We start from the raw sequence: 14,434 nt of genomic DNA, 5'->3' as shown, positions 1-14,434 counted from the left end.
TAGAATAAAATAGTGAGATAGTTATGCACAGATTCCTAGTCTTCCAAAATTCTGAGCATAAGGAAAATAAGCTCAGAAATTTGGGGACTAGTGGCTAAATCTCTGCAGTCCTCTTCCTTAAGCAATGAGAGTAAACTTTATGTAGTGAGGAATTTTCTCTTTTCCTCTTTCTCCACACAACGGCCAGAAGACACTTCCCCAAAGAATGAAAATGAAAATATAAACTGAACACTTTATGCTTCTATAGCTGCTGTACTTTCCCTACCCCTTTCCTATATGTTATCTCACTTGATCCTCAAATCCCCATCACTGTGGAGATGGGTCTAGAAAGGCTAAGCAATTCATTCTGAGAACAAAGTCAATTTTTAAGCAAAGCTAGTGCTGGACCCCGGTTCTCCTGATTCTGGTCCTGTGCTTTCTTCAACACCTTGGCACATTTGCTTTAGCCTTTAGGCAAGATGGTTTGAAAAACGTTTGTTGATACAATCATGTGCAGAACTTTGGTTTGTAAAAGAGATGGCAAATTGGAACAAAGATGATAAACAAACAAATGAAAGACCCCATTTATGTCCCTCTAGATAAGTGAATCAATAACACGGAAGTATGTCTATAATGAGAAAAGCGTGTCGATTTTTTTTTGCACTGTCTATGAGCACTTCCAGACATTGGAACAGCTTCTAGTTGTTTTGTTGAAAGTCTCAGGTTACAAGAAGCTTGGGTATTCTTCTTCATTAATATTATGGAGCAAAAATCTGAACCTGAAGTGAAACAAGATCTGCTTACACAGAAAGGAGTAGACTGCTATGTGGGTTGGACAAAATAATCACTTTAATTTATTAGAATCACATTAAGAAGAAGGCTAGGGATCCAAGATGGTGGAGGAGTAAGTGGAAGCTACACTAACTTCCTCCCAGGACCAGTCTGGATTTACAACTTAATTGTGGAGAAATCATCTGGAATAACCAACCGAACACTAGCTGGAGAGAAGTCTTATAACCATGGAGAGACAGAAAAGGCCACTACATAACAACGTGACCAGTAGGGAGTGCGGAGACATGGAAGGGCTCGCTGGGCTCCCACAGGTAGCAGCTAAAGAGACTGAGAAACAGCTCAGCAGCTGGGGGTTCCCACTGAGAAGGGCAGGGTCTAAAACCCAGCTGAGCTTCCCAGCCTACAGCAACAGAGTGGAAAGTAAAATAGTATCCAGCTGTGAAAAACAAAAAGCAAAAATCCACAGGGTTTCTTGCTAGCCAGAGAGAAATAGCTAGAGAAAAAGAGCTCTTAAGCGGATCACATACAAAAATATTTTGGCCCCCACTTACCCTGGGCTCAAGCAGAGGGAAGGCAGAGAGGACTAGAGACGTTTGGGGAAAGTTTGGCTTTGAGGGGAGAAGTCGGGGAGCAGCCAACCGGGTCCCAGTGCTGACTCATCACCAGTGCTGCAGGCAGACTATTACCCTCCTAGTGGCATCAGCCTGAGGGGAAGCAAAAGCCCTGCCTACAAGAATTAAGCTGCCACACCCTCGGTCCATAAGCCCTATGGCTAATCACACATTGAATAGATTAACAACTAAAGAAGTCAGCAGAGGCAGTAGATCCCTGGAAGTCTCCAACAGGCTGCCTAGGACCGGACTGGTACATGATCTGACGCCACCAGGGGCAGATCCAGGAAGTGCAGATCAACCTAAGAAGCAGCAATAAATAATAAGAGTCACAAAAATGGGGAGACAATGAAACAACCTGCATCGAAAGGAAAGGTAGAATCCCCAGAAAGAGCGCTAAATGAAATAGAGGGGAGCCAATTATCAGATATGGAATTCAAAACATGAATTATGGAGAAGCTCAATGAGCTCAGCAGAAACTACAAAGAACTCCAGGGAAACTACAAGGAACTCCAGAAAAACTACAAGGAACTTACTGAGAATTACACCAGCATGAAAAAGGACATAGAAGCTATCAGAAAGAGCCAGGAAGAAATGAAGAATACAATCTCTGAATTGGAGAACACAGTAGAAGAAATTAAAAGCAGGCTAGAGGAAGCAGAAGATCGGATCAGCGAGCTGGAAGACAATGTAGACAAAAACTCCCAGACAGTGAAACAAAATGAAAAATGGCTGAACAAGAATAAAGAGGTTCTAAGACAGCTGCAGGACAACATGAAACGTAATAATATCTGTATCATAGGAATTCCAGAAGGAGAAGAAGAGGAGCAAGGGTTAGAAAACCTCTTTGAAAAACTAATGACAGAAAACTTCCCTAATATGAAGAGAGAGTCACAGAAGTCCAGGAAGCACAGAGGGTCCCAATGAAGATGAACCCCAACAGGCCCACTTTAAGACACATCATAGTTAAAATGGCAACATTCAAAGACAACTAGAGAATCCTAAAAGCATCAAGAGAGAAACAACTAATAACATACAAGGGAGCTCCAATAAGGCTATCATCAGATTTCTCAGCAGAAACACTACAAGCCAGAAGGGAATGACAAAAAATATTCCAAGCAATGAAAAACAAAGGTCTAAAACCAAGAATACTCTACCCAGAAGGGCTCTCATTCAAAATGGAAGGTGAAATAAGAGTTTCCAAGACAAAAGAAGGCTAAAGGAATACATCTCCACCAAACTAGCATTGCAAGAGATGCTAAAGGGTCTGCTTTAAGAAGATGAAGAAACAGAGAGAAACACGAGTACAAAGGGGGAAAATGACAATGAATAAGTACTTATCGGTAATAACCTTAAATGTAAGTGGATTGAGTGCTCCAATCAAAAGACATAAGGTAGCTGAATGGATCAGAAAACATGACCCACATATGCTGTCTACAAGAGACCCACTTTAGAACAAAAGATGTACACAGACTGAAAGTGAAGGGATGGAAAAAAGTATTTCATGCAAATGGACATGAAAAAAAAGCTGGGGTAGCAATACTTATATCAGACAAAACAGATTTCACAGCAAAGGCCATAAAAATAGACAAAGAAGGACATTTCATAATACTTAAGGGAAAAGTCCATCAAGAAGATATAACCCTTGTAAACATATATGCTCCCAACTTAGGAGCACCTAAATATGTAAGGGAAATTTTGAAAGACTCCAGGAAAGATATAGACAGCAACACATTCATAGTAGGGGACATTAACACACCATTGTCAACGATGGACAGATCTTCGAAGCAAAGAAACACCGAAGATATTGAGACATTGTACAACTCTGTAGATCTAATGGACTTAGTCGATATATATAGAACTTTTCTCCCCAAAGAAGCAAAATATACATTGTTTTCAGGTGCACATGGAACATTTTCAAATATAGACCACATGATAGGACAAAAAACAAGCCTCAACAAATTCAAGAAAATTGAAATTATATCAAGCATCTTCTCAGATCACAATAAATTAAAATTGGAAATCAACTTCAAGGAAAAAACTCAAAAATATTCAAATTCGTAGAGAATGAATAACGTGCTATTAAATACGGAATGGGTTAACAATGACATCAAGGAAGTAATCAAAAAGTTTCTGGAAACTTATGATAATGAACACACAACAACCCAAAACCTATGGAATACAGCGAAAGCAGTCCTGAGAGGAAAGTTCATAGCAATACAGGCCTACCTAAAAAAGCTAGAAGAATCTCTAATAAAAAATTTAACCTTACAACTACAAGAACTAGAGGAAGAACAGCAAGCAAAGCCCAGAGCGAGTAGAAGGAAGGAAATCATCAAGATCAGAGCAGAATTAAATGACATAGAGACAGAACTAACAATTCAAAAGATCAACAAAAGTAGGAGCTGGTTCTTTGAAAAGATAAACAGAACTGACAATCCTTTAACCAGGCTCATCAAGAAAAAAAGAGAGAGGACCCAAATAAATAAAATAAGAAAAGAAAGAGAAGATCTCTCAACCGATACCACAGAAATACAAAGGATTGTAAGAAATCATTACAAACAACTGCATGGCAAGAAATTTGACAACCTAGAGGAAATGGACAAATTCCTGGAAACATATAATCTTCCAAAACAGAATCAAGAAGAAGCAGAAAGCCTGAAAAGACCAATAACAGCTAGTGATATTGAAGCAGTAATCAAAACACTCCCAGCACACAAAAGCCCTGGACCAGATGGCTTCACAGGTGAATTCTACAAAACATTTAGGAAAGAACTAACTCCTGTCTTTCTCAGATTATTCCAAAAAATCCAAGAAGAGAGAAGACTCCCAAACTCATTCTATGAAGCTAGTATTACCCTAATTCCAAAACCAGGTCAAGACACAACAAAGAAAGAAAGTTACAGGCCAATATCGCTGATGAACATAGATGCTAAAATCCTCAACAAAATATGGGCAAACAGGATCCAGAAACACATTAGAAAGATCATACACCACGATCAAGTGGGATTCATCCCAGGGATGCAAGGATGGTTTAATATTCACAAATCAATAAACCTAATACACCACAATAAAGAAAAAAAAACGAAAGACAAAAACCACATGATCATATTAACAGATGCAGAACAAACATTTGATAAAATACAACACCCATTTACGATGAAAACTCTCAGAAAAGTGGGAATAGAGATAGCATACCTCAACATAATAAAGGCCATATATGAGAAACCTGAAGCCAACATCATACTCAATGGGAAAAACTGAGAGCATTCCCCCTGAGGTCAGGAACAAGACAAAGGATGTCCACTCTCTCCACTCCTATTCAACATAGTCTTGGAAGTTCTAGCCACAGCAATCAGACAAGAAAGAGAAATAAAAGGCATCCAAATTGGAAAAGAGAAAGTAAAACTGTCATTATTTGCAGATGACATGATAGTGTACATAGAAAACCCTATAGACTCCATGAAAAAACTACTAGACCTAATAAGTGAACTTGGCAAAATAGCAGGGTACAAAATTAATATTCAGAAATCGAAGGCTTTTCTGTACACCAACAATAAAATCTCAGAGATAGAAACTAAAAGAAAAATCCTGCTTACCATAGCAACAAGAAAAATAAAGTACTTAGGAATAAACTTAACTGAGAAGGTAAAAGACCTGTACTCAGAAAACTACATAACACTGAAGAAAGAAATTAAGGAAGATACAAATAAATGGAAGCAGATACCGTGTTCATGGATGGGAAGAATCAACATCACTAAAATGTCCATACTACCCAAAGCAATTTATAGATTCAATGTAATCCCTATTAAAATACCAATGACATTTTTTCACAGACCGAGAACAAATACTTCAAAAATTTATATGGAACCAAAAAAGAGCCCGAATAGCCACAGCAATTTTGAGAAAGAAGAACACAGTAGGAGGAATCACAATACCTGATATCAAACTATACTACAAGGCCACGGTAATCAAAAAAGTCTGGTACTGGCATAAGAACAGATCCATAGATCAATGGAACAGAGTAGAGAGCGTAGAAATAAACCCAGGTCTATATGGTCATCTAATACTTGACAAAGATGGAAGGAAGATAAAATGGAGTGAAAAGAGCCTCTTTAACAAATGGTGTTGGGAGAACTGGACAGCGACATGCAAAAAATGAAACTAGACCACCAACTTACACCATACACCAGAATAAACTCAAGATGGATCAAAGACTTAAATGTAAGCTGTGGCACCATAAAAGTCCTAGAGGAAAACAGAGGCAGAAAATTTTCAGATATCCTGCCTAACAACATTTTCACTGATATATCTCTTAAGGCAAGCAAAATAAGGGAAAGAAAAAAGAAATGGGACTACATCAAACTAAAGAGTTTCTGCTCAGCAAAAGAAAACATCAGCAAGATGAAAAGGGAACCAACCATATGGGAAAATATACTTGCCAATGATACCTCAGACAAGGGACTGATCGCCAAAATATATAAAGAAGTTGTACAACTCAATACCAAGAAGACAGACAACCCAATTAAAAGATGGGCAAAGGACCTGAACAAACACTTCTCCAAAGAGGACATACAGAGGGCCCATAGACATATCAAAGAATGCTCAACATCACTAGCCATCAGAGAGATGCAAATAAAAACCACAATGAGATACCACCTCACACCAGTCAGAATGGCCATCATCAACAAATCAACAAACAACTTGTGCTGGCAAGAATGTGGAGAAATGGGAATCCTGGTTCATTGCTGGTGGGAATGCAGACTGGTGCAGCCACTATGGAAAACAGTTTGGAATTTCCTCAAAAAACTAAAAATGGAACTGCGTTTTGAACCAGCAATTCCAGTGCTAGGATTATATCTGAAAAATCTGAAACACCAATTCAAAAAAAACTATGCATCCCTATGTTCATAGCAGCATTATTTACAATAGCCAAGTGCTGGAAACAACCTAAGTGTCCATCTGTAGATGAGTGGACCAAAAAACTGTGGTACATTTACACAATGGAGTACTATGTAGCAGAAAGAAAGAAGAAACTTCTACCATTTGCAACAACAGGGATGGAACTAGAGAGAATAATGCTTAGCCAAGTAAGCCAAGGAATGAAAGAAAAATACCTTATGCTATCACCTATTACAGGAAACTAATGAACACATAAACAAATGAGCAAAATTGAACCAGAAGTATGCAAACAAGGAATAAACTAACAGTAACAAGGAGGTAGGTGGTGGGGAGAGAAGGGGGTAAGAAGGGGAAGGGTCTAGTCAAAGAACATGTATAAATGACACACAGACATGGATAACTGGGTGGTGACTGACTCCGTAGAAGGGGGGGCAGGGTGCGGGGAAGCAAGAGGGGGAAAAAAGTGGGACCACTGTAATGGAAAAACAAACAAAAATATTTTTAGTCGAGGAAAAAATGAAAATATAAGGAATGAAAATGCAGGTTCAGTGAATATTAGGAGGACAAGGATTTTCCTTCACACTGTAAAATTTTCTCCCTATCTGATCCCTCCAGAGTTTGGCATTTTAAAGAAGTAAGTAATGACATAAAGTTCTTTGCATGAAACTAATAAGAATAGTTGTTAATAGAGGTATTTTTGACCAAGACTTTTACTGGAATGTCATGCCTAAAGGAGACATGCTTGGGCTCCGGTTGTTACCCAAAAAGCCCTGAGGAACTGGGATTGACTTTCGAAGGTAATAAAAGCCCACGAGATAAAAGGTCTGGTACCTTGGTGAGTTTTGCGGTCCACAGCAATCTTTCCAGGGAAGGAGTGAAGGTTGTTTTCCTGAAAGATGGTTAGAAGGGACCTTAAGGCACAATGGAAAACCAGAAGGACTTGGAAAAGACAGGTGTTTAGAGGCAAGGCTGACTGCTCAGCTTCTGTGCTCTGAAGGGCAGACTGAAGGTCACCCTAAATGTTCCTTGCGTACGTTCCAGCAAAGCAGAATTAGAGATCGTAAGTGATCATTTGCTCCTCTTGTTGTATTTATGCAAATGAACAGAATAAATTAAAAATGAACTTAATGCAGTTCCTTTAATGACAAGGAGGGTAATCTTAGGGAGAAAAATCATCATTCAAGGAAAATTCACAGTGCTCAGTGGTAGACCATAAAGTAGTGCAGCTAACCATCTTTAGAGTTTCTTTTCATTTAAAATTTGTTTTCATTTGAAAGTTAAACTATGTCTGTGGTATCATCAAAGATGTTTAATTTACAGGCAAGAAGAATGTCAAATGCCTTGCAACTGGATGTCTTTCCAATAAGACAGTCTTAGAGATTTAGAGACTTGTTTGTGGGTTATGTTACATAAATTAACATGTGTTTTCTGTTTTCAAAGGGCATAAGCCTATGACCGCATTACCTGAGTGATTGTACATATAGGCCTCACTCAATCCTGTCTGCATTGCTGCTTCCTGAGACCCAACGGTTTGTCTGAACTAAGTGGCTGGGTTGTTGAAGAACGGGGTGGTCTGTGGGCTTCACTTTAAAACTGGTTTCTCTTTTCTATCCTAATGGCTTGGACAGAAAGAGTCCAGAGGTCTGAGAGGGGGGAAAACCTAAAATATTCCCCTCAGCCCAAACTAATGTAATGAGCAAAAGGGTTTCGGACAGGTGAGATGTGCCTAGCACACCTTCCTCCAAAGAAGCCCTTTTTATTTCCTAATATAGGACATTAAAAAATTAATCCCTGCCTTTTATCATCTAGTGGTTATGGATTCAATGATGTCTTTTAACCCTGTTGCCAAATCTGTTGCCTCCAGAACAGAACAAGGATGCCAGTCTGTTAAACCAAGCACGCTGTTGTCTGGGGACAGCCAACTGACCTGGAATCTGCCCGATCCTTCCCCATGTGGGAAGGCCACCCTCCCCTCCACACCTCCACTATTAGGGATTTCTGGACCCAAGGATAGGCAGGACAACGACCATGTCCAGCTTGAAGCAGCTAGAGGAGCTCAAGACCTTAAGTCTGAGGGATTGTTATTTTTATTGTTAAAATAATTAATTAGCTAATTAATTATTTAAAAAAGAAGAGGAAGAAGAAGAATATATGAAAAGGTGAAGTGGGAGAGCTTGTATGTACAACCCATGGGCATGGACTTTGCGAGGGGTTGCTGGGGGAGATGGGGTGCTGGGTGGAGGGGAGCAAAGGGGAAAAAATTGGAACTATTGTAACAATACAATCAATAAAATATACTTAAAAAGAAGAAGAAGGCTAACATTTCGCTATTGGTAGAGGAATACATGATCAAATCTGGTGGTTGGCTAAACACCTGGTTTTTCTTTCTTCTCATTAGCTTTTGCTGATCACAACATGACCATTTGATCATTTCAATGCTGTTGATACTCCCACTGGGTGGTAGAGTGTCCAGACTTCTGGGAAATTTCATCAGTTACAAATCCTGAAAGTGTGTGAAGAAAGCAACTGGCAATAAAAAAAAAATCACTCTTCCCATAGTAGTTTACTTTTTTCACTGGGAGAATTCTGCAACTATTCTTGGTGCATGTTCTTAATGGGTAATCTAATCATGAAAAGCTTAAAATGTTTTTAAAAACAGGAATATTTTTTGCTGGGAAATCTGTTTTCCACAGCTGGCACATTAATGTTTATTATGGGCTCCCAGTTTCCTTCCTTCCTTCCTTCCTTTATTTGTTATAATACATTTTTAAAATATCTATGAGAAAATGGTACAAATGTTTACAAAGTTTCACCACCTAAATCAGTGGTTATACTTCATTAATAAAACAATCTAGTTTCTCCAATTATGCGAGATAAATGAGGGGCACTGTTGTGCTTGAAATACATTGCTGGGGAATGACCCCCACTCTGCACCAGCATTGCTAAATATATGTGCGCTCCATCCACAACCTACTCAGGCCTACCTGACTGGCCTGGAAATGGTTTCACAGCATCCCCTCTATTCCCATCATTGTCTGGGACTGCTGTCCAATCTTTGTTCCCCACCTGCAAGGACAGGGGGCTATCTTAGGGCTGAAACTAGGACTGGAGGGAACCAATGGGGCAAAGCCAGTATATCTTCAAGAAGTGGATCCTGGGAATAAAAGTGAGTTCATTTAATTTATTAATAGCTCCAGTAAAATATCAGATGTGCTACAAAGTCAAAATCAATGCCTTGGATGAGGTTTGTGTATTTCCAGTGCATCGAAGCAACCCATAATATCTTTGTCCTGCTATTGCTGAGAAACCAGCAAAATTTAAGTAAGTTGGCTTAGTGCTAACAGGTGATTTGGTGTGCTTGGTGAAGCCCAAACAGCGATAATCAGGTATAAGCATTTAAGCGCTCAGCAGGGAAGTTTCTGATGGCCCTGAGACAAAGGTAATAAATCAATAAACATATACCTCTCACTTTACTCATCATTGGCTAAGATTGCTTAATTCAAGTATCATTCCTCTGACTTAAGAATTACACCATTTGGTGGCTTTTTCTCTTTTAATAAGTCACTTTTTTGAGAGTTACGAAAGTGCCTTATAAAAATTAACTTTTACAATAGCTATGATAGGCATGAGAGGTTTTTGTTCAAGTGTACCCTGAAAAACTGAAAAAGGAAAGTGGGAAATCCTTAGTATTGTGATATCTGAAAGTGCTTCAGTACTAAGGAAAAAAGAGAAGTAATAAAGTCATTCTAACTTTTGAAACACTTTAAAAAATAATCCATTTAGCCATACAATGCTTTTCTTCACCCACAATCAGATCTATTCTATTGGAACTGAATATGTAAATATAAATATCACCATAATCCAACCCCCAGACTTAAACATCATTTCCAACACAAATTTAAAAATCCTCCTCTAAATAGTACTGGGCCTCAAGGCTGGGATCTCTGACAGAAGAGTCTTAGGTTATTGTTTAAATAACTTTTATTACCTGCCTCTGACATTCCCCAGGTTACAAAGCAGGGGACATCTGAGCTTTGTGTTCTATGAATGAAGCAGACAGCTGCCATAAGCACTGAATCAACAGATAAAAAGCATTTAGAGGTATTGGAGTGATGCACCCAGCAATGATTGCTCATGGCAGAGGATGGATGACAAAGCTACTAAAAATCAAGCAAGTTACCTTTGAGGTGACAAGTGGGTGCAAGAAAACCATACAGCTGGATCATAGGTTTTCCCTTCCACGTTGTGCCCCTCTCTCTCTTCAGTCCCCATTATGTCCATTCTGTCCCATAAGCTGGTTCTAGTGTCCTGCTAGCTCTCTGCTGAAAAAGGGAGGGAGGGAAATAATGTCTGAGGTCCCTTCATTTTCTTTGTCTCTGTCCCTAAGACAACAGAAGACTGGAGCTGTTGCAGCTGCTGCTGCAGATGGCAAGTCCACTGGCTCTGCAGAATGAGCCCCTGGAGCAGTTGTCAGTTAGACGGCCCAGAGTTCTGATAGATGTCACTGCTGCAGTACAATGCCAAGTGTTGGGCGTCTTGGATTCAGTTCCCAGAGGGCTGGAGCGTGGGCTATCTGAAGACAAGAAAGAAGAGGCAGTTTAATGCAGTTGGATGTGTGGGATGACATGGAGGCAAAGGGGAGAGGAGGGAGAAGTGTGAGAAACTGGCTGGGAGTAGGTAAGGTGATGCTCCTCCCAGACAAGGTCTCCTGGACCCTCATTACTGTCTGGGCCTCAGGTGAGGCGAACCCTGGAAGGGGAGGAAAGGAAAAGGCAGGGATTGCACCCAGGGGTAAGGGAGATGACGAAGGTTCGAGCCAGCTGCTGCTGTGGTTCTAGACCTCCTGGATGCCCTGGGCGAGGGTGGGTAGCCCCCCAGGAACAAGCTGGCAGCAGCCATCAGCTGGCAGTAGGGCGGCAGTCTCAGGGGCGGCTGCCAAGGCACCTCCCGCAGCCCACTGGTGTTCAGGGCAAGCCTGGGTTGGTTCATCCTTGGCCTCGACGAGCTTGTGGGAGCGGGTGTAAGCCAGGATAAGGCCTCCGGCCAGGCAGGCGTAGAAGACCATTATGAGCAGAATGTAAAGATAGGTGATGTCGCCCTTAGCGCTGGTCGCCTCACGGCCCAGGAAGGGGTCAGAGACGACCCCCAAGCCCACGTTTTGTCCGGGGCCGGCGCCCAGGCTATTGTCATTGCCCCGGTGATGCAGTTCCAGCAGCAGGCGGCTCAGGAGAGTTCGCAGTCGCAGGCTGTCGGGGAGTGACAAGGAGACTTCAGGACGCTGGTGACCTCTCCCCCTAGACGAGCGGAAGCAAGTGAGAGACGGCGATGGCACCCAGCTCTCCCCAAGACTACGCAGCAGATGGGGGAGCCGGCCGCCGAAGCCTCCTTATCCCCGCAACTCTGCCCCTCCTCTCCTTTCCTACCACTCCCCCTCCCTCCACAGACCGCCTCCTCCCTGGCTCCAGCGGTCCCGCCTATCCCGGGGGAAAAAGGACAGCTGGTGGGGGAAGAAGCGGATAGGGTGGGGGCGAATCCGGGAGAGGGGCAGAGGGAGCGGGAGCTTGGAATGCGTGAGGCCCCAGGCAACAGAGGCTGTCGTAATAGCTTGCTGGGACCAAGTTTGGACTCTGGGCTTCGGAACAGAATTCCTTCCAAGTTCTGGCCACCTGCTCAGCAGGCCCGGCTTTGGCCCAGATATAGCATCTGGCCCCCTTGGGGTTAGTTCAGCTCTTCAGTAAAGCATTAGTGGGAGTGGGGACCGTTTGTCCTCATCTTATGGCAATTACTCTTATAGACAAGGACCCTGGCCTAATTTTTTGGTCCTCAATCCTTCCTTCAGCCAAGGAGAACGTATTATTCAGAAGATGCTCGGACCAAACTTGGTGACTGAATACTTAGGCGTTTGCAAGAAGATGAAAGCAGAGTAGAATTTCCTGGTCATCCAGGTAGGTTTCTAATAATATACCAGCCTCCTTGGAAGTACCTCTGCTCTGATCTCCTGTCACATTTTTAGAGGTGCCCACACATCTTAGCTTGTGAGTGCATCATCCAGGACGTGACCCCATTTTTCCAAGGTAAGCCATCTTCCCAGAAAGGAAACCAAGTTCTTCCATTAAAAAAAGCAGGGACATTAAAAAGGCCCTTTGACTACACTCTCTAGATGTCTTAGAGTCTGAAAAGTACTAGTTCTAGAAAATACACTCACCCCCACACTCCCATCCAGTTAGGCCAGCACCCAGCTCTGCTTGTCTCCAGGACTAGGTGATGGGTGTAGGCTCTGCTAGCTTGTGTGGCAGCCTTTTTTTTCTCAGAGGGAATCTTCTTTTATGGGGAAACGAGGCATGAAAACAAAGATGAATCCACAGTATGTGAAACTGGAAATGGATTTAGCTTCACAAGGGAAAATCCTTAAAGCATTAATTTGTAGACAGTAAGTAGGAAAAAAATGAAGTAGTTATGGTTAGATCTGGTTGTTTCAGACCATGTAGTCCAGGGGCCATTCAATCTGCAGGTGCCATGGTTTATAAAGGAAGTGTTCTGGTGCTTCCTCCTACCATTTTCTTAGGGGCTACAGCCTTATCTTGCTGGAGTGTGTGGTTGGCACAAACTATATCTAGGATCTCAAACAGAGCTTTCCTTGCTTAACAGCCTCTGCATAGGTCTCAGAGACATGACCCAGTTATTGGCTCCCTCCTAATCACCTTGCCTCAACATCCTCACTTTGGAAGGGTTTGGGGAAGAATTGTTAAAGTAATTTGTCGTGACAAATAACAGAGGACACAGGAAATTCTCAAAGCAATACCAACCTAGGGACAGGACTGTTAAGTTAAAAGACTCCTTTTTATGTATTAAAACATGCCTAGAAATTGTTAGAGATTTAGGGAGGGGGTTATGTGGAAGAAGAAACCCCTTCACTGTAGCATAAAATGATCACTTAAACTTGTATTATAGTTTTAACAGCTTATGAACTAGTGGGATTATTCCTGTTTTCAGAAGAGGAAGCAAGTTCGAGTGGTTAAGTAGCAGGCCTAGAATGATAAAGTTTGACCTTGTTCTTCCCAGTCCTAACACATTACTCTGAGCTGCCTATATTTTCCTACCTCTTTCTTCTCTGGAACGTTCTAGAGTCCAAAACTTTTGGCCAAAACTTCTCTCTGTCAATAAACTCAGTAACAAACCTCCTGGCTAAATTCAAGGGTCTCTGCTCAGTTTATTTATTTATTTATTTATTTATTTACTTTTACCTTAATGATGAATTTGATACCATCAACCCCCTACTCCTTCCTGTAACTGTCCTGCCATCAGCTCTCAAGACTTTGCATTCTCAGTTGTCTTCTTATCTCTCTAACCCATCATTCTCTGTACCCTTCCTGGCTCATTTTCTTTCCTCCTCCCATTAACTGTTGGAATTCCTGAAGACTCAATCCTCAGCTATTTTCTCTTAACATCCATTTCCTTGGGAAGTGTCACCTTACATGGTTTCAACTTATACCTGCCATATATTTAGGCAAATTTGAATCTCTAGCTCTGTTCCTTCCTTGGTAAATCTTTCAGATCCATCTGCTCCTTCCTTTCTGGTTTTATTACCACAAGCTTAATCCAAGCTCTCATTACCTCAGGTCAAATATGCAGACTGAGAGTCTCCTGGCAGATCTCCTTGCCTACAACCCAATCTACTCTGCTATGGTTAGAATAATTCTCCTCCAACACCACTTCCATCAATTTGCCTGTTGTTCAGAAACCCAGAGATGTTCTGCGTTGCTTATTTAATGGAATCCCATCTTTGGTGGACCTTAAGTCTTCACCACCAATAGGCATCATCTCCTCCCCTTTGCACTTGAAAAACAGCATATTCCTGGAGTTCCTTTCCTATACTCTGTGCCTTTTGCTTTCTTCAAAATTCACTGACTGAAGGAAGCCTTGACTTAAAATTTTTTCATGTTCTCAGAGTTTCACCCCTCCTGGTAGTGCCCAACTGAGCCTGCAGCATTCAATGCAGAAAATTTGGAAAAATAGAAAAACATCAAGAAAAAAATTACCAGTACTGCACACGTGTTGCATTCATACACACACACACACACACACACACACACACACAGAGCTCACACGATTTGATAGCTTATTTTTTCACTTAATAACATATTGTGAAT

General features: G+C 41.4%; 1 protein-coding gene across 1 annotated transcript; it reads right to left on the bottom strand.

Annotated features, from left to right (window-relative positions):
• Window positions 1-11,100: 11,100 nt before the first annotated feature.
• KCNE5 (potassium voltage-gated channel subfamily E regulatory subunit 5) lies at window positions 11,101-13,551 on the bottom strand. The gene is made up of 2 exons (XM_090264054.1): window positions 13,529-13,551; window positions 11,101-11,578 (listed from the first exon to the last, which is right to left on the bottom strand). The coding sequence occupies exons 1-2, from the start codon at window positions 13,549-13,551 to the stop codon at window positions 11,119-11,121; spliced, it is 483 nt and encodes a 160-aa protein (XP_090120180.1). The 3' UTR covers window positions 11,101-11,118.
• Window positions 13,552-14,434: the final 883 nt, after the last annotated feature.

Source organism: Furipterus horrens, unplaced genomic scaffold, assembly GCF_987537825.1.
Source record: "Furipterus horrens unplaced genomic scaffold, mFurHor1.1.pri manual_scaffold_17, whole genome shotgun sequence".
Taxonomy (NCBI): domain Eukaryota; kingdom Metazoa; phylum Chordata; class Mammalia; order Chiroptera; family Furipteridae; genus Furipterus; species Furipterus horrens.
This window is presented reverse-complemented; position numbering and strand designations above follow the sequence as displayed.

Coding starts and splice junctions, on each gene's coding strand:
- KCNE5 (XM_090264054.1), bottom strand. CDS start 13,551: ATGGTATCAAATTCATCATTAAG. Junction 11,579..13,528: donor GTATCAAATTCATCATTAAG/GTAAAAGTAAAT, acceptor CCGCTCGTCTAG/GGGGAGAGGTCACCAGCGTC.